The sequence below is a fragment of the Puma concolor genome, chromosome C1 (assembly GCF_028749965.1).
Source record: "Puma concolor isolate L17-30 chromosome C1, mPumCon1.1.hap2, whole genome shotgun sequence".
Taxonomy (NCBI): Eukaryota; Metazoa; Chordata; class Mammalia; order Carnivora; family Felidae; genus Puma; species Puma concolor.
The window spans coordinates 28,464,080-28,491,490 of NC_141674.1; the positions used below are offsets into that span (position 1 = coordinate 28,464,080).

At 48.2% G+C, this 27,411-nt stretch overlaps 1 protein-coding gene across 1 annotated transcript in view; it reads right to left on the bottom strand.

Annotated features, from left to right (window-relative positions):
- Positions 1-27,411, bottom strand: part of GRIK3 (glutamate ionotropic receptor kainate type subunit 3) — a 229,985-nt gene that overhangs the window by 75,603 nt on the left and 126,971 nt on the right. Inside the window, exons 2-3 of the mRNA XM_086716491.1 lie at positions 17,442-17,618; positions 5,198-5,455 (exon numbers count right to left, since the gene is read on the bottom strand). Coding sequence (XP_086572617.1) covers positions 5,198-5,455; positions 17,442-17,618 — 435 coding nt within the window. The remainder of the gene's footprint in view (positions 1-5,197; positions 5,456-17,441; positions 17,619-27,411) is intronic.

Consider the following 27,411-nt stretch of genomic DNA (forward strand, 5'->3'; position numbering starts at 1 on the left):
TGCCCGCTCACACCTGTTACCCTGCAAGGCTCCGAGTTTTCACTTTGCGCCCGCTCGCTCAGTGTTCAGAGTCATGCCCAGCTTCGGTAGGCAGGCACGTGGGCTTTGGGGATCCAGGACATGAGGACGGGGACAGCCTGCATGCTGGAGCAGAGGCCACCAGGGTCTACCTGTCAGCCAAGTGCATTGCCCCGTGTAATACACAGTGACCCACATTCTCCAGCAGCAAATGTCAGACCTCCTTCTCATCAGCGCATTCCCAAAGGAGACCAGAGGCTCGTCTCAGCGCCCCCCACCACAGAGGATGAGGCTCTTGGCTTGCCCGAGATGAGCTTTTCTTCCCGGCTGCCTCCCTAATCAATCTCTCTCAAAATATCTGCAGTGAATCATGGTTGTTGGACTCATGCTTTTCACTTACAAAGCACTTCTGCATATTCATTACCCTATTTAACCATCTCCCTGTCCTAGAAGGCATGTAGAATAGAGACTTTTCTTCCCAACGTTACAGACGAAGAAACTGAGGCTCACAGAGGTCACGTGGTCTGCCAAGGTTTCGCAGCATGCTAGCAACGGGATCAAGATTTGAGACTCAACCTGTTGGCTGGCTCCTACAGTGGGGCCCTTCCCTCCACCCCAGGTTTTTCCAAGACCCTTCCTTTCATTCTCGACACCAGTTTGTCTCTGGGTGCAGATCAGGTTGTGAAGGCGACCAGCTGTCAAAGGTCACGGGCCAACCCTGTTGGTTCCTGTAATAATCACTCTGGAATATTCTGTAACTGAGGATCTGGCATCCCGAAATCATGCGCCAAACTAATGGCCGCGCTTGTCTATGTTCCTACTCTCCCTCTGTTTCTGAGTACACAAGGCTCACATTATAAACCCCAACATCTGGGGGCGCCTGTGTGGCGCAGTCGGTTAAGCGTCTGACTTCAGCCAGGTCACGATCTCGCGGTCCGTGAGTTCGAGCCCCGCGTCGGGCTCTGGGCTGATGGCTCAGAGCCTGGAGCCTGTTTCCGATTCTGTGTCTCCCTCTCTCTCTGCCCCTCGCTCGTTCATGCTCTGTCTCTCTCTGTCCCAAAAATAAATAAACGTTGAAAAAAAAAATTAAAAAAAAACCCCAACATCTGTGTTTTGCTTCCTGCCCCACAGAGGATGTCGCCGCCTAACAAATCCCACCTGTCGTACTATAGGCTACATTAGGGTAATAAAATAAAGTCTCCGGAGTAAAAAAGGCTTGTGCCCATGCTTTCCGCTTGCCCCTGCCTCCTGACGGATCCCGGTGCTTCTCCATGAGGATCTGTGTGCCACGACGTGCCCCGTCCTGCTTCTAGGCAACTGTAAGAACTCTCCTCTCAATGGCATTGACCTCTCTGCGTCATCAGTTGGTCATCCGCATCTGTGGGGTCCCCGGGTACATTTAAAAAGTGTTCTCCCTTAGGGAGCCTGGGTGGCTCAGTCAGTTGAGTGCTCAACTTCGGCTCAGGTCATGATCTCATGGTTTGTGAGTTCGAGCCCCGCATCAGGTTCTGTGCTGACAGCTCAGAGCCTGGAGCCTGCTTCGGATTCTGTGTCTCCCTCTCTCTGTGCCCCTCCCCCGCTCATGCTCTGTCTCTCTGTCTCTCTCTCAAAAATAAATAAACATTAGGGGCGCCTGGGTGGCTCAGTCGGTTGAGCATCTGACTTCGGCTCAAGTCACGATCTCGCGGTCCGTGAGTTCAAGCCCCGTGTCGGGCTCTATGCTGACATCTTGGAGCCTGGAGCCTGCTTCGGATTCTGTGTCTCCCTCTCTCTGACCCTCCCCCATTCATGCTCTGTCTCTCTCTGTCTCAAAAATAAATAAACATTAAAAAAAATAAGTAAATAAAAAAAATAAATAAACATTAAAAAAAAAAAAAAGAGTTCTCCCTGCAGTGGATTGCATTGGTGACCCTGGTTCTTCACCCCTCCCTAGAGGCACACCTCTGGCCACGTAACTTTGCAGTGACCTCCAACTGTGGGCAGGTGACCTGCCCCACTAATGACACTGGACCCAACCATGTAACCTGTGTTGGCCAACGGGGTATTAGCAGGCATTGGACACCAGCCGCTCGAAATGGAACTGCACTCTGGGTTTGGTCTCTTGCATCTCTGCCACCGTCATGACATGTCTGGGCTAGCCTGCTGGTGGAGGAGGGGCCCGTTGCCCCTGTCATCTCTGCCAAGGCTGGTTTACATCAACCCACCGCCAAATGACCCGCAGGCATGCGAGTGATCCAGCTGAGACCAGCACGACCGCCTAACTAACTCAGCCAACCACTGACCCTGAACACCCGTGAACTAAACAAATACTGTGTTAAGCCGCTCCGTTTTGGGGGCGGTTTCTTACACAGTGTTATTGTACAAATATTGTAGAAACTGGTGCACTGTGCCCCCTTCTAGGTGGGCGAAGAGAGACATGCTTTTGTTCAGGGGGCAGTGCGCCAGTCCCAAGAGGTGACTGGTGATTGGTTAAGAGCCAGTCAGTGGCTGGGGCGCCTGGGTGGCTCAGTAGGTTAAGCGTCCAATTTCAGCCCAGGTCATGATCTCAGTTTGTGAGTTTGAGCCCCGCATCAGGCTCTGTGCTGTCAGCACAGAGCCTGATTCAGATCCTTTCTGCTCCTCTCCCCCTCTGCCACTCATGCTCCCTCTCTCTCTCTCAAAGATAAACAAACATTAAAAAAAAAAAAAAAGAGCCAGTTAGTGGCAATCTGTTTCCTATTTGAACATGCTTAGGGTAGTAGGCACAGACTCAGCGAGCTGGACAGATGGTCTGTTGGAAGGTTCTGAGACAGATTTTCTTTCTTGGTAAGAGGCATGAGTCACATTAAGAAAAATCCCGTTGGCTCCTACCTCTTTCCTTCTACTTCCTGGGGTATCATCACATGAGGATGCGATGGCAGGAGCTGCGGCAGCCCTCTTGTGACTATGAGAGGGAAAGCCAGGAGAACTGCAGGGATACTGACCCAGGGTCCTGACTCTGTTGAGCTGTTAAACCGGCCCATCTCTAGACCTCCTGTCAGTCAGATAACGAAGTGCCTATGGCTTGAGTCAGTTTGAGTTGAGTTGTCTGTTACTCCAGCCAAGACATCGGAAAGCACAAAGCCCCCAGAGCAGATATAACCAAACCCTGCTCTTAAGTGCTTCTCGCTCTGGGGCTTTGATGACCCGCAAGCCGACGTTTTGAAATATCCTGATTCTGGGAGCATACCTCTTACCACCCACTAGTCATCATCAAAGTCAGATCATTCTTTGACCGAACCCCTAGTACCCATTGTGTTCTTGACCGAACCAGCTACGCCACGGACTCCCCCACGTTTTGAGATGTTTGTTAAGCTGAATGGAACCAAATTGAAAATCAAGTTGAACTCAACTAGGCTGCTCTGACTGCTCTGTGTCCGTGACACTCCAGCTACACCTTTTCAACATCACTCCGTTCACATTCAGTTCTTCCCTTCCCCCACCGGCCCCAAGCTCTCTTCCAAGCAGCCCCTCGAATCCAGGCCTCCTTTGTTCCTGCCTGGATCAATCCGGCCACCTCTGCTTGCCTTCTTGTTCCGGGCTCTCCCTGCAATCCTCCCTGAGCATGGCCGTCACAGCCGCCTTCTAAAACTCTGCTTTCATTATTCTACTTCTTTGCGCAACAACGCTCGATGGGGTCTTGGCTGCTTCCAAGATAAAGTCTGAACTCTGAAGCTAGACAGCAGAGACCTGGCACAGCCTGATATGCTCTGTTTATCTGACCCTTTCCTCCCACCCTCCAAACGTGAATCTTCTCCCCCGGCCAGGCCCTGCTCTCGAGAAAGCTGCGCTGCACGTCCCGCCTCCTCATTTTTGCTGGTGCTGCCCCCGCCTCCTGTGATTGCCCTCGCGACTGCTCTCCCCGTCCATCCACCCTCAAGGCCTAGCTCACGTCTCTCTTTCTCTAGTAAGTCAGCACAGATTAGCCAAGGCCACAGGGCCTCCTCTCCCCAGGGGCCTTGGCGCTGACTGTATGTGCCTGTCGCCGGATTCTTAGCTCTGATGGCCTGGAATGACCAATGACCTCTGGGTACGGACTCATGCCCCTATGATATGATTAACTCCTCGAAAGAAGATGGGATCACCACATCCTCATTCTTCTTCCTTACCGGTGCCCAGTACTCTCTTCCTGCAAAATTTAATTATAACTTATTTCCTCTTGATTTTTCAATTCGATTTAGTTCAGTTCAGTTCAACAAGCACTTAAAAACATTTACGTTGTACCAGGCCCTGTGCTAAGCCCCGGAGGCACGCAAGGCTCATGTCCGGACAAGGAAGCAGGCTCGAAGCCACACTATCATTCCCAGCAGTGTGCTAAGACCGATCGTCTACAGGGCTGCCCAAAACATTGGCGGGGACCCGGAGCCAGGTGCCAGTGCCCCTTAAAGGCAGACGCCTCATGCTGGGGGCACTGAGCCGGGGTGGGGTGCCCAGCCCTCCAGGATCTCCTGTCTGGTACTTTGGGCATAGCAGGTAACCAACAGATGCTCGTAGAATCCCGAGTTAAATAGACAGCTTTTCTGAGGGATTCTCTCCCTATGATTCCCACACCCCATTAGGAGGTAATCAAGAGCTGACATAGAATCACAGGCAGCAGAGAGCTGGAGGGCTCTTTCCAGGCTGGATGCGATAGCTCTCGACTTGACACGTGGGCAGAGAAGGGCCAGATGGGTTAAGTGACTTGCCAAGGTCACTCTCTCTTAAGAGGCCAGGCTAAGAAATGTCTCGGGACTCAAGTCTTTGGAATGAAAGAGGAAGCGGGGGAACAGCTAGTGAGCGTCAGAGCCGGCACGCACGCACGGGCCGGTCCGAGTCCCGAGCCGGGTATATTTGCTGCAGGCAGGAATGTGAGCCGTTAGCGCGTGGCAGGTCGGGCATGACTGGGCAGGGGTGAGTGCAGCTGGTTGGTGGCTGCTGAGCGCAGACCTGAGCAGGCTGCAGGGGTGGAGGCAGGAACGTGGGGAAGGTGGGAGTGTGGCTGGTGAGCCTGAGGCTGCGGGGGGAGTGCAGGGGGGAGTGTCTGGGTGACTAGATAAGGCTTAGGTGTGAGTGTGGATCCTCCTCCGGGGACAGCTGAGTTGGGTGAGCAGACAAGAGCCTGACCCTGGGGCTCCGCCCCCCTCCCTCCCCGCCCTCAGCCCAGCCGGGCCCGGCTACCCACCTGTACTGTCGTCATAGACCACGGTGGCCGATCGCCACTTGAGGTACTGGACCAGGTCGAGGATGGCGTGGCTGAGAGAGGCGTAGTCGGGGTAGAGGTTCACGTAGAAGGTGTCCTTGTTGTCCAGTGGGTGGTGCTTCCAGCGTAGCTGAATGTGGGGCACCTCCAGGGCATTGCAGATGGACTGGACTGCGTTGGTGCAGGAGCCCTGTGACGGCCCGAAGATGGCCACCACCCCCAGCGCCAGCTGGTCACAGGCTGCGGTGGAGGGAGGAGGGGAGACAGGGAGCAGGGGTCAGTGCCGGGCCTCGTCAGGCTGCGGGGGGTGGTGGGGTGGGGGGCTGCGGGTATGGGGACGCAGTGATTTTCATGATCCCATGAACACGCTGGAACCCTCGAGGGCGGATGACCGAGGCTCTCTCTGAACCTGTCTCCTCATCTGGAAGCCGGGGTTGCAATCGCCCGGGCTCAGGGGATCACAGGAAGGCGGGGTGAGATCACGCGCACAAGACCCTCAGCACGGCTTGTGAAACAGAGATGGTGATTCCTTTTGACGTTGTCGTCACTCTGTTGGGCACCCCCAGCTCCATACCTGGTCCTGTTCTGGGCGGTGGGCGAAGGCTGAGAAACAGGTAGGACGAAACCCCTCCCCGCTGGGGGCTGTGAAGCCTCCAGCCCCAGCCTGTTCCCCGAAGTCCAAACGTGCGCGTCTCACCTCTCCCTGGACACGGCCGTGTGAGTGTCCAAGATGCATCTCAGACCTGACGTGTCCCCAACGCGACTCCTCCTCCCCTCCCAGCCTCCCAGCTCCACCACCCCAGTGCCTTATGGCCCGAACCCTGGTTTTGCCCCAACTCCCGTTGTTCTCTCCTATCCCACATCCCAGTTCATCCCGATCTTGCGGCTGCACCATGGGGATGTTTCAGAATGTGACCGCCTCTCACCACTGCCGCTATCCGCTTCGGCTTGGGTTACTGTAGGAGCCTCCTCCCCGGCCCCAGCCTCCTCAGGGGCCCGCCCTGCCTTCCTTCCTCTCACAACCTAAGGTGTTTACGTCGCTCTTTGAGTCCAAAGGCTCTAGTCTCACCCAGTCTAAAGCCAAAGTCCTTCCAGTGACTGATGAGGGCCTGCTTGCTGCACTTCCTCCCCGTCCCTGACCCACCCCGGCCCCCATTACCACCCCCGCTTTCCTGCCTTCATCTCCCATCCTTCTCTTCCTCCCTCACAACACTCAAGCCCCACTGGCTTCCATGATGTTCCTCAGACACGCCAAACACACTCCTGCCTCAGGGCCTTTGCACTTGCTGTCCTTTCTGGCTGCAGTGTTCTTCTTTCAGATATCCCTATGACTTCCCCTCACCCCCCCTCAGGTCTTTCCATCTGTGTGGCCTTATTAAAGAAGCATCACTTGCCCAACCTGTAATACGAATCCCCATTCAGCCATGGTCCCTAAACCCCACACCCTGCTTTGTTTCTTTCTTTAGTAAATGACCACCAGAAGTCTCACTCATTTGTTGACTTTCTCCTCCCACCAGAATGTAAGCACAAGGCAGCAAGGGCTTGATCTATGTTGTTCACCGCTGTCTCCACGATAAACAGTACCTTCCTAGCACCTAAACAGTGCTGAACACAGTACTTGGTCGGAGTACGTGCTTCCCAGCATCTGCTGAGTGAATGCGTGTTGAATCCCTGCCTTCAAACAGTTTGCTTTCCTGGGCGGGGGGCCAGGAGCTCAGGCATGCCAGACGGCCGATGCTTCTGGGGAGGGCAAACATTGGTGGGCACAGCAGAGCATTAAATGAGCAGCCTCAGGGCAGCTGCAGGCTCAAAAGGGGGCATAGGCTCACGTAGGGATTGTCTCTAGAAGATCCCTACAGTGGGAACTGTCAGGGGCAGTCAGGAGAGGGCTCCCCAGGAGCCATTGCCCTTTCTTCTGGCAACTGTCTCTGATTTTTCTTTGGGCTCCACTGCCTTTTCCACTCCCAAGCCACGAGGGTTAAGGCAAGTGCCTTAGGGGCGCCTGGGTGGCGCAGTCGGTTAAGCGACCGACTTCAGCCAGGTCACGATCTCGCTGTCCGTGAGTTCGAGCCCCGCGTCGGGCTCTGGGCTGATGGTTCAGAGCCTGGAGCCTGTTTCCGATTCTGTGTCTCCGTCTCTCTCTGCCCCTCACCCGTTCATGCTCTGTCTCTCTCTGTCCCAAAAAATAAATAAATGTTGAAAAAAAAAAAAAAGGCAAGTGCCTTAGACACTGGCCTCCTTCAGGCCACAGTCGTTGGTTTTAATGGTCACGTGACCAGTCAGAGCTAATGGGATGCCATGAGACCTCACGCTGAGAAGGTAGCACTCTCCTTCTGCAATGGGACATGGTTGGGCGGGGAGGCGGGGGGGGGGGTGAGATCTGGAGGTGCAGCAGCCACCCTGTGCTCACAAAGCAAGTACAGTGCTTATCTGGGGACAGAGTCATCAGTGGTGGTGAGCAGAGCCAGAGAGGACGAAATAAGAGCCCCTGATCAAGGGGAATCTTGGGCTTTGGTTATATGAACCAATACGCTCTCTTCTTGCTCAAGCCACTTAGGATTTGGTTTTCTGTCACTTGCGACCAGAGGAGCCCTAACCAATCCATCAATAGAGCATCCCCAAGCCTGCAGCCACAGGACCGATACTGCATGCACGCGTATGAACGTGTGGTACATGCGGGAGGCGAGACACAGCGCCTAAGCATCGGTGCACAAGGGGCTCAGACATGTCCTGGCTGCCCCAAGGGCCTCTGGGAATGACCTACTGTGCTCAGGCCACCCCTGGGATTTGCAGAGCCCCAGACGAGAGTACAAATGGAGGCCCACATGCTATGTGGCCAAATATTTAAATGCTGTATGTAAGTCAAGCTAACAAACTGTCACATAAAACACACCCTTTCCTCCTACCTTGACAAATACACCTTCATAACAACCTGGAAAGTCAAGTGAGAATGGAGACTTCCCGTAGGCAGTGATGTGGGGAAAGGGGGGGCAGCTCCCACCCTGCCCCCTCTCTTTCATTGTCGGCTCCACCGTGAACCATAAGGGGTCCTGCACTCTCCATGTGCACACCCCGCTCCCATGTCCAAGCTCCGTCCACATCTGTGCAAACAGCTGCCCTTTGCTCACTCCTGGAAAGTGAGTAGGCCTGGAAAGGGCCCAGGCGTGTGACCGTGGCAGTATGGCTGTCCCTCTGGAGGACAGCCCCAGGAAGAGGCTCATGCAGGCCTGGACATGGGCTCAGGATCAAGTGGGTAGGAAATTCAGCGTTCTAGATACTTCTAGAACTAAAGGGCGGGGCACAGGCTTCTGGCAGGCAAGTGCGCTTGGTCCCACTAACCTTTTGTTCTGGAAGGAGACACTGACCAGAGGGGGGTGAGGGCAGCCCCTCCAAAGCACAGACCCAGGGACCCAGAGAAAGGGGCCTCTTGCTAAGGCCTCTTGGGCTAAGGGTGGTACCAATGGATCCAAAGATATAGGGCGTGGTTTTTTGTTTTTGTTTTTGTTTTTTGAAGTAGGCTCCACACTCCATGTGGGGCATGAATTCACAACCCTGAGATCGAGAGTTGCATGTTCTAGCGACTGAACCAGCCAGGCATCCATCCCTAGGGAGGTTTTGAATTGATCAGAATGGGTGGTCTTCAGGGTACTTTTTCTTCTTCATGAATATCCACTCCCTTCTCCCTCTCTGCCTCCTGGGACCGGGATGTATTATATAAGGTACTTATTCCCCTGAGATTTGTATTTCCCTCAGGAACACTGGAGAATGCCACTTATGGCCCAGGTGAAAGATATAGCACTCTGCGGGGGGGGGGGGGGGGGGGGGAGCCAGTTATTGTCAGGAGTGTGCTGGAACCACCTGGAATGTGGGACAGGGCAGCCTTGGATGGGAAGCAGCAGGGCCAGCACAGAGAACATCTCCTGGGTGATCAGGGCTCCTCATGGCCAATGCCAGGTGCAGGAAAAGATGCCCAGTGGGGCACGTGGCACCTTCCCAGTACCCCCCCACCCCCCAGTTGTAGGACTGGGGACCAAGTTGGGAAAACACTGCTGTTCCCACCCTACAGTCAAGAGACCTTGGGGCGCCTGGGTGGCGCAGTCGGTTAAGCGTCCGACTTCAGCCAGGTCATGATCTCGCGGTCCGTGAGTTCGAGCCCCGCGTCGGGCTCTGTGCTGACAGCTCAGAGCCTGGAGCCTGTTTCTGATTCTGTGTCTCCCTCTCTCTCTGCCCCTCCCCCGTTCATGCTCTGTCTCTCTCTGTCCCAAAAATAAATAAACGTTGAAAAAAAAAAAAAAAAAAAAAAAAAAAAAAAAAAAAAAGACCTTGAGCGGCGCTCTGTGTGAGATTAACGCCAGGGATAATAAATGCTTCAAAAACAGGAACCCAGGTTTGCTGGTGTCCAATTTCAGGAAGTTCTCCTTTTGAAAAGGGCTTTCGCCCCAAGGAGGCCATGCTCTGTCCCTATACACTCACTGCTCATTCATGCTGTTCCTCTGCTCTCTGGGTGTATTGAGTGTCTCTTCGGCCACTCTGTCCCCCTGAGAGCAGGTGCTCCCTGAAGGAAGAGACCATGTAGGAGTCCCTTTGTAGCCATGGAGGCTGGATACAACATGAAGGAGATGGTGACAGCTGTCCAGGCCTGGTCACCCCCTCTTGCTCACAGCCTGAGGCTGTGAGCACTCTATAAAATCTGTTGGTTTCTCTCATGCTCTGCCTCTCACCCCAGTTTTGAACCTTCTAGCTGTCCTATGAAGTCCCTGGTTTCCACCTGTCTCTACTCTTTTCCTCTTGTCTCTGGGACCCTCTAGTTGATAATTTGGTCACATGACTAGTATGTTTCATTGCCTTACTACCACCTCCAAGAATCTGCCCTTTGGATTTCCCCCTTTGATCTGTGCCTGATACTTCCTAAACCCTCACCCTCGCCCAGCCCAACCTCTTAGGTCATGGCTCCCTGCCCAGGCCCAAGGTCTAGGTATCCTGTTTGACTGAGGCAGGGGAGAGTGTTATAATGCAAGTTATGATTCTGCAGAGGATTATAAGAGCGATCTTAAAAAAAAATTAAATTAAAAAAAAGAGCAATCTTGAAGGAGGGGATTCTGATTTCGACATCAATCGTGAAGACAATGATAAAGGTAATAGCAATGAGAGTTGTGATGGTGAAGACCATACTGTGTGGCTGTTGATGATCTTGGCGATGGCAGTGGCGAAGATGGAAAGGATGATAATGTTGATATTGTCACATGATGGCGAGAGGATGATGACAGGATTGATGATGATAAAAATGTCAGTGCTGTGGCAGTAATGGTGATGACGATGGTAGGAATAATGACGGTGATACAAGTGTTGCTGAGAGAGGAGGTGATGACAATTTGACGGTGATGACAGGAATTGTGGTGATGATGTTGGTATTGACAAGACTGGCGATGACGAAGATGCTGACGCCACGACAGGGATGAAGATGAGGAGAAGGATGACAGTAGGGGTGGTGATGTTGTCAAGGGTGCGAATGGAGGCGATAACAATTCTGATAAGATTGGTGCTGACGAAGATGTCAACGTCATGACTGTGACAATGGTAGGAATGATGGCGATGATGCTGGCACTGATGCGATTGGTTCTGACGAAGATGTCAACGTCATGACTGTGACGATGGTAGGAATGATGGCGATGATGTTGGCACCGATGAGACTGGTTCTGACAAAGATGTCAACGTCATGACTGTGACAATGGTAGGAATGATGGCGATGATGCTGGCACTGATGAGATTGGTTCTGGAGAAGATGTCAACGTCATGACTGTGACGATGGTAGGAATGATGGCGATGATGTTGGCACCGATGAGACTGGTTCTGACGAAGATGTCAACGTCATGACTGTGACAATGGTAGGAATGATGGCGATGATGTGGGCACCGATGACATTGGTTCTGACGAAGATGTCAACGTCATGACTGTGACAATGGTAGGAATGATGGCGATGATGCTGGCACTGATGAGATTGGTGCTGATGAAGATGTCAATGTCATGACTGTGACGATGGTAGTAAGAATGATGGCGATGATGCGGGCACTCATGAGATTGGTTCTGACGAAGATGTCAACGTCATGACTGTGACGATGGTAGGAATGATAGCGATGATGCGGGCACTGATGAGATTGGTGCTGATGAAGATGTTGCTGTCTGGCAGTGATTGGTGGTGATGGCAGGTGCTGATGACGTCAAGAATGGAGGTGAAACCACTGTATCACTGATGGTGATCATAGTCGTTGTGGTGACGGCGCACTGGCATCTGTAGTGGTGACAATGGTGGTGGTAGGAAGACGATGGCTATACGGGGTTCCATCCTGCCAGAGATGCGGTGATCACATGTCACTGCTGCATGGCAGTAAGCATCAGTTCTGCCTTTCACCCATTTCTTCTCTTTGGCCTCTCTCCGCATCCCTTTTTCTGTCCTCTCCACGTTCCTTTCAGCTTCTGAGGATCTTCCAGCCTGGAAGAGCACTGCTGCCCCCGAGGGACCAGGGCAGGGGTTACAGCAGCGGCGGCGGCAGCAGCTTTATCCCCAGATGTTTCCAGGGCAGCAGCCAACTCTTGTTCTTGCAGCCCTGAGCACCCACTGTAGTAATTACATTATTTGTAGCTTCAATTTGGAATCCATTTTCTGGTCATTTTACAGTAACTCAGTGGTTCACAGTCATTGCGGGAGTCCACAGCCTGAATGCAGCCCCCCTCCCCCTCTTTCCATGGCAATTGTAGTTATAGCACAAATTATCCCAATCAATTTGTGTCTTAAAAGGAACTGAGCAGCCCAGAGAATAAGTGACGGCAGAGGAGCCTGGGGAGTGCTGGGTCGATTCCAGGCCCGCTCCGGTCAGGCTTGGAAGAAAACACAGGCGCTCTCTGGGCTGCTGGCTCGGGCACCGTTTGGCAGTCACTCATCTTTTAATTTTCCACAAAACATTTAAAAATAAAGACAATACGTGAAAGTCCCTCTTAATGGGGAAAAGGCCTCTTGGGCCTCATGCGGAGGGAAGGACTAATTCAAACAGAGCTGGCGGGCACACAATGCCAGGCTCCGAGCCTCTGCGCCCGCTCACCCCGTGGGGCCCAAGGTGGCTGGATCCAGCTGTGATGGCAGAGTTCATCATTACCAATGGGTGAGTTAGAATGAAGCCCAAGGTCATCCCCCAGAAGAGTCCTAACGATGCTCCTGAGGACTACCTTTTTGAAAACCAAAGATCAAAAGAAAAAATAAAGATCACGGAAATCAGGGGTTCCCTGAGGAATGGAGAGTGACTAAAGGGGAGCACGGTCCAACAGCAGAAATGCCCTCAGGGTCAGACAGAGGTGGTTCCAACCACAGCAGGGGTCTATCTTAGGTACATTGCCGGAGGGGCATTAAGGGAAAGTGATGGCAGAGAGGGTCCTCTTCAAAAATGTTTTTATTGAGGGGCGCCTGGGTGGCTCAGTTGGTTAAGCGACCGACTTCGGCTCAGGTCACGATCTCGCAGTTTGTGAGCTCGAGCCCCGCGTCGGGCTCTGTGCCGACAGCTCGGAGCCTGGAGCCTGTTTTGGATGCTTTGTCTCCCTCTCTCTCTGACCCTCCCCACTCACACTCCGTGTCTCTCTGTCTCTCAATGATAAATAAACGTTAAAAAATTAAAAAAAATTTTTATTGAGATATAACACAATACAGCAAAGTGTAGAGTCAAGGCACAGACTCCTATGAAGTTTTACATGGAACTGCACTCATGTAACTACTGCCTGGATCAAAATATAAAACATTTCCGGGGCGCCTGGGTGGCGCAGTCAGTTAAGCGTCCGACTTCAGCCAGGTCACGATCTCGCGGTCCGTGAGTTCGAGCCCCGCGTCAGGCTCTGGGCTAATGGCTCAGAACCTGGAGCCTGTTTCCGATTCTGTGTCTCTCTCTCTCTCTGCCCCTCCCCCGTTCATGCTCTGTCTCTCTCTGTCCCCAAAAAAATAAATAAACGTTGAAAAAAAAAAATAAAACATTTCCAACACCTAAGAAGGTTATCTCTTCCCTTTTCCAGAACACACGCTTCATACTCCTCCCTCCCCCAGAGGGGACCACTGTTCATTCACTCAACGTTATATCTGCGAGGCTCATCCATGATGTTTTGTGTAGGAAGAAATGTTTTCTTTTCTTTTTTTTATTGCTCGTTCAAATTCCATTGTATAACTTATACTCCAATCTGTCCATTCTCCCGTCGATGGACCTTTATTTCCCACGTTTGGCTATTATCAAAAAAGTGGCCAGGAACACTTCCAAACAGCTCCCCTGAGAGGCTCCACCAGTTTTCACTCTCACCAACACTGCATCAAAAAAATAAACCTCAGCTCCTACCTCTCACCATGCACAGAAAATCGATGTAAGACCGATCATAGAGCCAACTCTGAAAGACAAAACAACAGAGCTTCTAGAACACAGGAGAAAACCTTCATAACTTTAAGACAGGCACATGTAGAACCCAAAGCCATTAGAGGTAATGGAAAATATGGATAAATCAGACTTCTTCAAATTAAGAACTTTGTTCCTCAAGAGACAGTAAAAAGGCAAGCTCACTTGTGGCACCTCTAATGCGACGCGTTAAGTCCCACAAAGGACTCCTACCCGCCCTATGTAAAAGACTCCTACAAGTCAATAAGAAAATGACAAGCAACTCCATTTTAAAAGTGGTTGAAAGCCTCAAAAATCACTCCGGGAAAGAGAAACTTCAGATGCCCTATTAGCATATGAAAACATGCTCCACATCTCCGGGCACCAGGGAAATACAAAGTACAACTATAATGAGATATCCATCACATGAACCACCAGAAACAAAACTGACTTTACCCGTAGTGTTTGTGACGACGTGGAGCGATTGCCACTGCCATCGGATGCCCAAGGGGTTGGTGCTGTAACTTGGGAAGCTGTCTCGCTGACCATATGGCATCCTGTGACCTCGTACTTCTAACTCCTGGGTGTCTACCCACCAAACAAGGTGCACACTTGTGTGCCACAAGACATCTACCAGAACGATCAGGGCAGCGCTACCCTGTGGGCCCAAATGGAAGTAACTCGAATGTCCGACAATAAATTGAGTTTTCAAAATTGTGGTATGTTCATATAATGGGACACTATACAACAATGAAGAAGAGACTCCTGCTATATTCAACATCCTAGATGAATCTCACAGGTATATTATACACGCTGAAGGTACACACTGGTGTTCTATTTACGTAGAGTTCAAAAACAGGCAAAACGATGTATGGCACCAGCCGTCAGAACAATGGTTCTTTAGCACAGCAGTGAAAAGACAAAAGGTGGGTAATCTAGCAGAAGATATGGACAATGGCCACATAATTACACACACACACACATACACACACACACGCGTATCCATGGATCAAGGTTGTGAAAGAAAAGTCCAGAGCTTTATGAGGTGAAGACTTGACCTGGTTTGGGGACTTGGGGAAGGCTCCCCCGAGGACCTAGACAAATGGCAGGGCAGAGGTGGGACAGGGGAAGGGCATTACAAGCAAAGAGAACAGCATGTGCAAAATCCGTGAGGTGGGAGGAAGCATGGCACCCGGAGGATGGCAGGTAGGGCCGGAACCCAGAGGCCGAGGGAGCATATGGCACAGAGTGGCTGGAAGGTCACATTTGGGCTAGACTGGACAGACCTCCCTTGGGCTCTGATGATTTGGGGGAAGAAAAACAGGACACGCCATTCAGGCTTTTAAGCCAACAAGGCATGTGGTGGGGGATGGGGTGTGTGTGTGTGTGTGTGTGTGTGTGGCTTTGGTCACTTGGATTGGTCTGACTGGACTTCCAGAGCTGGGTGGGTCTGTCTCAGGCCTAGTCACCCACCACTTGGCTGTTCCACATAGTTTGGGACTCTAAGTTCCTGCTGGAGGAAGTGCCTCAGAAGGCTCTGGAGTTCTGCCCCGAGCTCAGTGCTGGCTGGGGAAGGTCCCTATGCTGACTCACAAGTGTGCCGCTAAAGAGCTGTCATATTATTTTAGTGATTTTTAGAAAAAAAAAAAAAAAACGAACAGAATACCCAGCCTAGCCCTTTGGGGTCATCGTGCCCACGTGAAACTCTGTTCTGATCCCAGGCGTTTGTTCTATGTCCTCACCTTTTCACTGAGGAGTTTTGGTTGAGTTCAGTTACTTTCTAGCTGGACGAGGCCAGGCAGAGGATGCCAGCAGGAACTCTCAGTAGGGAGGTGGATATCTGACTGCACGGCGTTGGCCACAGGGCACGCGGATAGAGAGCTGGGAGGACACAGGTAGGGAGGGGGGCATACCAGCACAGGGAGAAGGGTGATGGGCAAAGAACCACTCTTCGAGACTAACAGCATGGGGATGCTCTAGTCTGTCTGCAAGTTGGCCCTGAGGCTCAAGGCAGCGGTCTCAAAAATGTCAGGCAATCGTGCTCAATGTCAGGAACCCTGGGCCCTTCAGCTCACAAGGCACAGAGGAGCAGGGAGGCGGGACAGGAGCCAGGAGTGGAGAAGGTGCCTGTAGATGTGAGGCCCCTTAACCTGACGACTCGGCGGGTAGAGAGCAAGACAGCCAATGTAATAAGAGCCAAGTCGTGCTAGATACCGTTCTAGGCGCTTCACAGAAGCGTGTCCACTTTGCAGATGAGAAAACTGAGGCACCGGGTATTTTGTTCAAGGTCACAACTAGTATCAGCATGGGCAAGGTGTAAGGCTAGGCACTCTGGCTCCAAGCTCACGCTACACTGCCTTTCTGTGTTAAGATGTCTACCCACGATGGGGCTTTGGAAAACAGAACCAGCATCAGGAAGCACCTGGGCAGATTTATCCCTGGGAGCCCAGGAGACCATGATTAGCTATTGGTAACCCCTTAGGAAGACCAAGGAGATCTTCCCAAGATACATGAATGATGCTGTCCCTAAGCTTAGCTGACAGGGGGCCTGGGTAACGATGCTCAGATTTCCACGCTCCATTCTCACATCATTCATTCATCTATTCACTCAATAATTATTTCATTGAGCACTTACACAACTCACCAGTCTTTTAGGTGCTAGGGCTACATCAGCTAACAAGAGAGAGCCTTCCTTTCAGTAGTGTTGGAGAGAAGGGGAAAGACATCAAACACACACCATCATTTAGCTACAAATTGTGATAAGGGCCTTGAAGAAGAAAAGCAAAGGGCTATGATGACAAATTATAGGAAGGATGACCTTGTCTTTCCTGGGAATGGGATTCCTTAGGCCTGAGATTTTATAAATAGAGTTCCGTGGACATCTAGGGATATACGGAAGCTATTTCTAGAGTTGTTTGAGCCTCTAAGTTCATTTCAGTTAAATACGTGTGTGTGTATAAACTATATTTTTAAAACAGTAACAAGAAAAGCGTATGTGTATACTCAAATGTGCTATACGATACACTGGGAACTGTGAGCTCATTCAGGTATTGGCAAGTTGCCTTGTTTTTGTTTTTTGTTTTTTGTTTTCGCCTGACAATGTTGGAATAAAGTTCTCCAGTCATTTCTGTGCAGTTCCAGGAACTTATTGTGAGTGTGTCACTAATAAGGAAGGCTGCAACCCAACATTTATTTTGTTTCTTAAAACTCAGGTGTGGGGAAAGCTGATTGGATTTACTAAGACTTATTTTTATGACTTATAATTTTATTACTGTGAAGCTAAAATAAAGCATGGAAATGTGTTGAATGTCAAACTGAAAGTGTTACCCACAGCCTCTGGGGTGAAATCATTGTAGCCATAGAAGCAACTTCATTGTTTTCAGTAGGTCTTTTTATGGCAAGGAAATGTTGCATATTTGAACTTATACATTATCTATTTTATACGTATTTTAAGTATTGTTATCTGGATAAGATTTCAATTAAAAAAAACAAGTTTGAAAATGCCAGCTTCGGTTCAAAGATGTTGGGGATCTGATGCGACCTCTCCAGTCCCATCTCAGACCCCCATCCCTCACCCTCCCCCTGCTCCCATGGCCCCTCATTCCCTCATGGCACCTGCCAGTGGCCTGGAAATTCCTGATGGACAACCTGGGGGATGACACAGCCTAAGCTGAGCTGGGAATGAGGCAGGACCCCAACCCAGACAGAATAGACTCTAAGCTTCAAGCCCACCAAGAGCGCTGGCCTATTTTCAGGACCCTGGATAGCAAACAGGCTCCTCCTTTATCCCCAAACCTGGAAGACAATAGTCAAGGCTGCATACTCACCCTTTTTGGTGGCCTCGAAGCTGTCGTGAAAGTGAATCCTCTGGATATCATAGGTCAAGGTTGTGTTGGGCAGCAGAGTCCTGTTCCTGTTGATGATGTTGGCAGAAAATCGAAAGGCATGCTCCTCAGCATTCATGACCTGGGCGTTGGGGCCATCTGCATACTCAAAGATTCCTCCTGCGAGAGAGAGGTAAACTCATGTGTGCTGGGGAAGGAGGGGCATGCCAACAAAGATGCTTGGCTCAGAAGGTTTTATGGGCAAGATTTTCCCCTAAAAAAATGTTCAACAATATCCTAGATAATTCCTATACGTAGAAATTGTGCCAGAGCATAAGAAATAGGAAAATTCTCCTAGTTCATTTCACTCAGCCAGGGACTGGCAAACAGAGCCAAATAAAATGACCAACTTATTAATATCGCTATGAAAATTTTCAACAGAGTGCTTGCCAGTAGAATCTATTAGAATGTGACAAGGATAACATGACCAGGTAGAGTTATAGTCAATATAAAGAAAGGGTGGTTCAACATAAAGAAATCTATGAATATCATTCCATTACATCAATAGTTCAAAGGAAAAAAAATAACACATGATCAACTCACGAGATGCAGAAAGGCATTTGATAAAATCCAATATACACTGCTGTTAAGAATGCTTAATAAACTAGTACCAGAAAAGTCACCGCCTTGAAACATCTTTAGCTCAAATCTGCCTTCAATATCACACTAATGGTGAACACTAGCGACATTCCCATTAAAGAAATAAAGGAGGGATAAAGATCCACACCACACCATTAACCAACAAAATAAGAAAAAGAATTTAGAGGCACACCTCTTGGAAAGAAAACAAATGCTTGCAAATGTTATAAATGACTTCCTACAACCCCTTAATCCCCCAAAACAAACACTAGTTAAGAACTAGTAGGAGGGTCGAGTTAGATGATCAGTTAGCATAAACTAACACCATTTCTCTATGTCACCAACAATCAGTAAGAAAACCTAATTGCAAAAGATCTCCTTTATAACATCGACAAAAACATTAAATAGCTAGTAATAGAGCAAATAAGAAGTATGCAATTTCAGCATTAAAAATGACAACAACACTACAGTAGGGAGATATAACAGTAAGTTTAAATGACAAGGCATGTTCTGTTCCAGGATGGTTAGGCCCAAGAATGGAGGTGTCAGTTTATTCCAAATTAATTTTTCAGTTAATTTAATGCAATTCCTATCAGAATCATAGAACGGTTCTTCTTTTACTTGACAAGATAACTGTCAAATGCATCTGGAAGACTAACCGGAAGGTAACAGCCTGAAGAGAAGAGAGGTGATCTACACTGCCAGATTTAAAATGGATCATAAAAGCCAAAATAATTAAAAACATGTCCTAATGGCATATGAAAATACAGACAGATCAACGGAATGAGATAAAAAGCCCCCAGAGAGAGATTTAAGTAGAGATGAGTATTTAAGACACGACAAAGGTGGCCATTTCCAATCAGTAGGTAAAATATAAATTATTCATTAATTGTGCTGAGACAATTATTCCATTATTTGGGAGAAATTTAAGTTAGATTCCAATCTTAAGCCATATATCAAAATAAGTTCCAAGTGGATTAAAGATTAAATAGCAAGAAAGTCAGGGAAGGAAGGAGGAAAGAAGACAGTATAAAAGTACCAAAAAAGAAAATATAGGTGAATGTTACACAATATTGAGGTGGAGGAGGCCTTTCCAGGAATTACAGTAAAGTCAGAAATCATAGGAGAAACATGGATAACTCTACAGAAATAATATATATCAAATAATGATCTATCAAAACTACCATAAACAAAATTAAATGGCAAACATCGAACTTGGAAAAATATTTGTAACTTACTTGGCCGTATAAAAGTTGGTGATCTTATTTAAAAAAAATAAACACTTAATGAAAAAAACCCAAATACTCCAATAGAAAAATGTGCAAAGGATAGTTCCCTAAAGAAAAAAAAATGACACGGGCGCCTGGGTGGTTCAGTCAGTTGAGCATCTGACTTCAGCTCAGGTCATGATCTTGTGGTCTGTGAGTTCGAGCCCTGCGTCGGGCTCTGTGCTGACAGCTCAGAGCCCGAAGCCTGCTTCAGATTCTGTGCCTCCCTCTCTCTCTCTCTGCCCCTCCCCCACTCATGCTCTGTCTCTCTGCCTCTTGCAAAAATAAATAAACATTGAAAAATTTCTTTTAAATAATACAAAGGAGCTGTTAACGTATTAAGAAATGTGTATCGTCCCTAAAAATCAAATAAACTCCATTTCAACCATCAGTGAGATACCATGTTTTGCCCATCCCGTGGGCAAACACAAAACAAATTATAACACCCAGCTTTGCTGAGTGTGTTTAGAAATAGACGCCTGCCTAGCTTTTGATGGAAGTGAGAACTGGTACACCCCGCCTTCCCGGTGGCTACCAGAAAATATCAAAAGCCTTAAAAATGCTCAGGTCTTTGACTCAATACTTTTTGACTCAATTTCTTCGGTTTCTAGGAATTGACTCTGACGGCAATGGTGGACACACCAATCATGCGTGGGGCAGGGGCTCTAGGGACGTCCAACACCAGGGACAGAGTCAATGAACCACAGTAAGCTGTATATTTCCATGTCATAGCAAAAATTTAATGATTTGGAACCTCCCACGACATAGTTTTAAGTGAAACGCAAAGGTTATAAGGTGCAGTGTGATTCCATGTCGGTAGAGGAAGAACGGAAGGAAGGAAGGAATGGAAGGAAGATGAGGAATTTCTACCACTGACATAAAAATAGGAGATGTTTTCAAAACCGCACAGGTGAACGGTCCCATGAGGTAGATTTCTTATGTTGTTCTTCGTGCTCTTCTTTATTTTCCAAGTGAAGTTTTTATGTTTTCTTTCTTCACTCCTTTAAGGAATCAACTTTATCAAGGTATGATTTACATTGAGAAATTCCACAACATGTGCCTTGTTTTAAGTGCATGGTGACTTGAGGTGAATGCACTGACTTGGGTGGCTACCGTCACAATCCTGAACATTCCCATCACCCCAGTAAGATCCCTTGTGCCCATTTACAGTCAATCATGGTTTCCGCCCCCAGCCGCAGGCAAGCACTAATTTACTCTCTGTCTCTAGAGATTCCTCTTTTCTGGACATTTCCTGTAAATGGAATCCTATAAATGGAAGAAGAAATAGGTGGTCTTCTGTGTCTGGCTTCTTTCACTGAATATATTTCTGAGCCTTACCCATGTTGTAGCGTGTCTCAGTACCTCATTCCTTTTGACCGTTAAATAATATTAGTTTCTACAGATGTGGCACAGTTTCTTTATTTGGGTTATTTCCATCATTTTGAAAAAAATTTTTTAAAGTTGTTCTTAATGTTTATTTATTTTGAGAGAGAAAGAGAGAGAGCGCGTGCGCGCACTAGTGGGGGAGGGGCAGAGAGACAGAGACACAGAACCCGAAGCAGTCTCCAGACTCTGAGCTGGCAGCACAGATCCCGACCCGGGGCTCGAACACATGAGCTGTGGGATCATGACCTGACCTGAAGTCGAAGCCTGAGCTTAACCGACTGAGCCAGCCAGGAGCTCCTGAAAAAAAATTTTTATTTTATTTTATTTTTTGTTTTGTTTTGTTTTTTGTTTGTTTTTTTTTAATTGTTAACATTTTTTAATTTATTTTTGAGACAGGGAGAGACAGAGCATGAACAGGGGAGGGTCAGGGAGAGGGATACACAGAATCCGAAACAGGCTCCAGGCTCCGAGCCGTCAGCACAGAGCCTGACGTGGGGCTCGAACTCACGGACCACGAGATCATGACCTGAGCTGAAGTCAGCTGCTCAACCGACTGAGCCACCCAGGCGCCCCTGAAAAAAAATTTTTTAAGTGAGTATTTTAAGGGGTGCCAGATGGCTCAGTTGGCTAAGCATCCAACTTCAGTTCATGGTATGATCTCACGGTTTGTGAGTTCAAGCCCCGAGTCGGGCTCTGTGCTGATAGCTCAGGGCCCGGAGCCTGCTTCCGATTCTGTGTCTCCCTCTCTCTGCCCCTTTCCTGCTCGCACTCTGTCTCTTTCAAAAATAAATAAAATTAAAAAAATTTTTTACGTGAGTATTTTATGAAAAGATGCTTAATGTCATTCATCATCAGGAAAATACAAATCAAAGCCACACTGAGATACCACCTCACACCGGTCAGAATGTCTAAAATGAACATATCCGGAAACTATACATATTGGTGAGGATGTGGAGAAGCGGGAACCCTCTTGCACTGTTGGTGGGAATGCAAACTGGTGCAACCACTCTGGAAAACAATATGGAGGTTCCTCAAAAAATTAAAAACAGAACTACCCTATGACTCAGCAATAGCACCGCTAGGAATTTACCCGAGGGAAACAGGAGTGTTGATGCATAGGGGCACATGTACCCCAATGTTTAAAGCAGGGCTTTCCACAACAGCCAAATTATGGAACGAGCCTAAATGTCCATCAACAGATGAACAGATAAAGAAGATGTGGTTTATACATACAATGGAATACTACTTAACAACGAAAAAGAATGAAATCATGCCATTTGCAGCAACGTGGATGGAACTGGAAGGTATTATGCTGAGTGAAATAAGTCAGTCAGAAAAAGACAGATATCGTATGTTTTCACTCATATGTGGGTCTTGAGAAACTTAACAGAAGTCCAGGGGGGAAGCGAAGGGGAAAAAAATCGTTACAGAGAGGGAGGGAGGCAAAGCACAAGAGACTCTTAAATACAGAGAACAAACTGAGGGTTGATGGGGGCGGGGGAGAGGGGAAAATGGGGGATGGGCATTGAGGAGGGCACCTGCTGGGATGCGACCGGGTGTTGTATGTAAGCCAGTTTGACAATAAATTATATTAAAAAAAATAAAGTGAGTATTTTAAAAAGTGGATAAATAAACCTGCACCCCTGCCTCAGGCCTCCAGCAGGCTTACAATTTGTAATATGTAGTGTGTATGCACGTGAGTGTGTGTGGGTGTGCATAAACGGGCTGGGCGCACGCATAAAACAAGACGAGAAGAACTGTACCCCAAACCGTCAAGAGGGGTTCTCTCTGAGTGACAGGATTATGGGTGACTTTAATTCCCTTCTTTGTGTTTTTCTGTACTTTCCAAAAGTTCTACAGTGAACATGTGTTATATTTCTAATCAGAAAAGCCATCATGTGACTGTGTGTGTGTGTTTAAAGGAAAATAAATGATCAAAATACCATATGATCTGGTAATTCTAGGGATTTTAATTTAATGCTGGGGAGTCAGCATTTCTAGGGATATAAATTTAGAGTAAGTTAGAGACACATAAACACATTTATGTATAAGGATCTTCTTGACTATGATATTGAAAAAAATAGAAACAATTTAATGTCCCAAAGTAGGAAATTACTCAATATATTAAAAGCCACCCATATGGCAGAACAACTTGCAGGCATTAAGAGTCAGGGTAGGGGCGACTGAGTGGTTCAGTTGGTTAAACATCTGATTCTTGGTTTCAACTCAGGTCACGATCTCACCATCGTGAGATCAAGCCCCACATAGGGCTCCATGCAGAGCGTGGAGACTGCTTGGGATTCTCTCTCTCAACCCCTGCTCTTGCTCGCGTGCACTCTCTCAAAATAAATAAATAAACATTAAAAAAAAAAGAGTCAGGGGTGCCTGGGTGGTGGCTCAGTCGGTTAAGCGTCCAACTTCGACTCAGGTCATGGTCTCACGGTTTGTGAGTTCGAGCTGTGCTGACAGCTCCGAGCCTGGAGCCCCCTTCGGATTCTGTGTCTCCCTCTCTCTCTGCCCCTCCCCTGCTGGTGCTCTGTCTCTCTCTCTCAAGAATAAATAAAACACTAAAAATAAAAAATAAAAAATAAAGAGTCAGGGTATAGGATGGCATGATATGGTGCCCAGCATTTGCTGCAAAACAAAAGGGGAAGGGTGAGTGTGTGTGAAAAGGATACAAATGGGGCATAAAGGTGAGGAGTTGCTGATCATTGGGGCCGGATGGTGTCTGCAGATGCTTATTACTGTTCTCGTAAAAACTCACGAGACTCAGACGGAAACCTAGTAGAAATTAAACAGCTCATCAAGGAGCCAGCGTACAAATAGAGACAAACATATAGCCTTCCTATATATCAGCAATAAACCGTGAGGAATTATAAGGAAAAAGAGAGACCCTATTCACAAAGGCAACAATAAGAAAATAAAATACTTTACAATAAATGTGCAATTCTTATACCAAGGAAACCACAAAACTTTACTGGGGGACATAAAAAACTGGAATAAATGGAGAGGCATAACTTTCTCCTGGAAGAGAAGGCTCAATATTGTAAAGATGTCAGTTCTCTTCAAATTAATTTATAAATTTAATGCAACTCCAATTAAAATCAAAAAGGACATACCAGAAGGGCATACACGAAAATGTTAACAGAGGTTCTTTCTAGAAAGTAAAAAGATAATGGATTGCGTTTGCTTAGTGCTTTTTTTCCCCAAGTCCTCTGCACCAAGCAAGAGCTTTGGTAATAAGGAAAAAGCTTTAAAAGAATGCTCTTAAGGAATACTTAATGTTATAGAAAATGCTCGTTCTTCGCCCCCCACCCCACCAAAGCAACAAAATTATATTACAGTTTGAAATCTATTTATCAAGGTAAAAGTACATTATCTATATTTACAGAAAAAAGACTGGAAAGATTTGTACCAACATCTGATCAATGCACATCTCTGGACAGAAGGGGCTTATGGATACGTTTCCCTTGTTCCTTGTATTATCTTGGTTTTTCTAGGTTATTCACAATAAATATGCATTTTTTTTTGTATTTGAACATGTAAAAATAAAAAAAAAAAATGTATCAAAGAGAGCCTGGGAAGAAGTCCGGTCACTATAGATCCCATCCCAAATGAGGGTCAAAGGTCATGGGACAAGGAGCCATTTCCTAGGGCTTCACATCTTCCCGGCCTCTCACATCCTGGTGCGGAGGAAAGGAGAGAGGTTGATATCTCACAAGGGTGGTGACACATCTCAGGCACTGAGACCCCAGCCTAGGGGATATGCGATTCAGTTCCATGAACAACCACCAACCTCCACCACATGCCAACCTGTCACCGGGTCCTAGGACATCAAGAGAAGTTGCCACCAGGCTCCTGCTTCTCAAGGAGTGCTTAGGCAACAATAAGCAGAAAATACCCAGCACCTGTGTGGTGCTTAGCTGTTGGATGCAAAAGTAGAAAGGTTTCCAACTTAAACTCTGGTGACAGTTATGCCTCAGTCTAAATCCAAGCCCTTTACGCTTGATCTCTCTGAGACTCAGTTTCTCCATCTGGAAAATGGGTACATACTACCAAGGGTTGACCATGGCAAGGAAGAAAATGATGTAACTAAATGCAGGTCACATGGAGAGAATTTAGCTTATGGTAATTCTTTATTTTTTTTATTTTTTTAATGTTCTATTTATTTTTGAGACAGAGAAAGACAGAGCATGAGCAGGGGAGGGGCAGAGAGAGAGGGAGACACAGAATCCGAGGCAGGCTCCAGGCTCTGAGCTGTCAACACAGAGCCTGACGTGGTGCTCGAACTCACGAACCGCAAGATCGTGACCTGAGCCCAAGTCGGACGCTCAACTGACTGAGCCACCCAGGCGCCCCTCATGGTAATTCTTAAAGGAAGACACAAACAATGCCATTTATTTACTTCTTAATTTTTAATTTTTTTTTAACATTTTATTTATTTTTGAGAGACACACAGAGACAGAGTGTGAGTGGAGGAAGGGCAGAGAGAGAGGGAGGCCCAGAATCCGAGGAGACTCCAGGCTCTGAGCTGTCAGGACAGAGTCTGACGCGGGGCTCGAACTCACGAACCGCAAGATCATGACCTGAGCTGAAGTCAGCCGCTTAACTGACTGAGCCTCCCAGGTGCCCCCAAACAATGCCATTTATAAAAACAAAATGAATTTTAAACTTCCACGTTTTAGGGCAGGGGGTGGCAAACTTTTTCTGTAAAGGATCAGATAGTAAATATTTTTGGTTTTGCGGGCACGACGGTCTACTCAACTTTCCCACTGTAACATGAAAGTGATGGACAGTATGTAAACAAACAGGTGCAGGTGTGTTTCAATAAAACTTTATTTACAAAAACAGGTAGCTGGCTGGATTTGGCTAGTGGGCTGTATGTAGTTCATCCCCTCTTCTAGGGAAGGGCAGCCTTTATCTTAGAGGTAAAAGGACTTTAGGGCCCGGATGGAGAAGAGAACACTGTGATAGTACTAAATTGCCGGGCAAAGAAAAGGAAAGACGCAAAGTTGAGTTCTGAACCGGGAGGATGGGAGAAGGGCCCAAGAGGAAGGGAACAGGCATGATGTGGACCCAAAAAGGGAGACAGGAAAAGAATATGACTCATGGCCCCAACCAGATGAGACCAGTATGAAATCCTTCACGGCAGGAAGGAGTTGTGGTAGTACAGCGATGCCCGGTGCTTAGTTTTCTGTGAGCCTGCACTGTGCTGTCACCTCCCTTCCTTATAGGAGCCCTGACGTTTAGTAGAGTTGCCCGTAGAAAGTGGACACCAGCTTGTGCTCTTTGGGGGAAGTGACGAAAGGCGGGCAGCGCCCAGCACAAGGTGAATTGGGCAGAAAGAAGATAAGAAGTAGAGAAGGTGGGAGAGAGAGAAGAGAAGTTGGAATAGGAGAGGTTCGGAGAAACCGGAAGCCCTGGAGGATCCTCAGAGACACGGCCTGGAAGAGGCGGCCCCTCCCCTGCTCCCAAGCAGGGTGCAAGGGTGGGCGTCATTCTACTTGAACATGTAAGGGCAAGGTGATCCCTAAAGTTGAATGTCTTGGGACACCAAGGCAGTACGTATTTGGGTACAACACAAAGGTTGAGAGATCAGGTTCTGGATGTAGCAGACCCGGGTTTGAATTTTCCCTTCATAGGGTGCCCTTTTCTCTAGAGAACTGTTCTCAGTTGAAGGGAGCCACCTTGCCCAAGAGGTTCCACCACTCATCTTGGCCCCGGGGACAGTCTGCAGCCACTGATAACTCATGAACACTGGGGCTCGAAAGTGTGGTCCCCTTGCCTCAAGATGGGAATAACTGTATGCATGTATGCAAGAGCCCACCCCCCAGCCCCCGCCCGAGCACCTCCATATTGCGTCTGGCAAAGGCCAGATCTTACCCGGGGCCGTATCTTTGCCTAGCCCGGTCTGCTTCTCTACCCTGATTTGCCTATCCCCCTACAGAATTTTCCTAAAGAGCTCTCTTCCCCTCTATCAACCTCATGCATCCCAATCTCTGCCTCAGGCTCTGCGTCTGGGAGACCTGATCTAAGATGGGGGTGACATTACTCCAGAAGAAGTATCAACCACACTTTACCTTTCCATGCTTTTGAAGGAAGGGAAAGGGGGCACCGAACCTCATCAATTGATAAACCATCAAGGGTTCTTCTACCCTGTCCCTACTGGGTCCTCTTGACCCCTTTCCCTTTTGTGCAGGGGGCTTCTACAGACCAGGGAGCTTTGGGAGCTCAGGGTCTGATAGGGTAGGGCCCTGATTCAAGCTCCGCCCCATGGAAGAAAGGCTGCTTTGGGTCTTGGCTTCTGGAAAGAGCACCCTGCCCCACTTAGATGCAGTTCCCCCATTCAATTGGCTCCCCTCCATTTTCTCCCTTCCCATACATTCCTCATGATCGTTATTTAAAGAGGCTAATAAGTAGGTTGGCACCGTTGATTAATGCATAATCTTAATCATGATTGCATAGTGTAATTGGCATTAATTTGAAGAGCCAGTTCATTATGAAAATAATTGTCACTGCTTTCTGCTTTAATAAAATGGAGCAGAGACACCAGGGCTGCTGAGAAAATGGTGTGTGTGTGTGTGTGTGTGTGAGAGAGAGAGAGAGAGAGAGAGAGAGAGAGAGAGAGAGAGGAGAGATGGGTTCCAGAAGATGTAAGCAGGGGTGGAGCACAGCTGGAA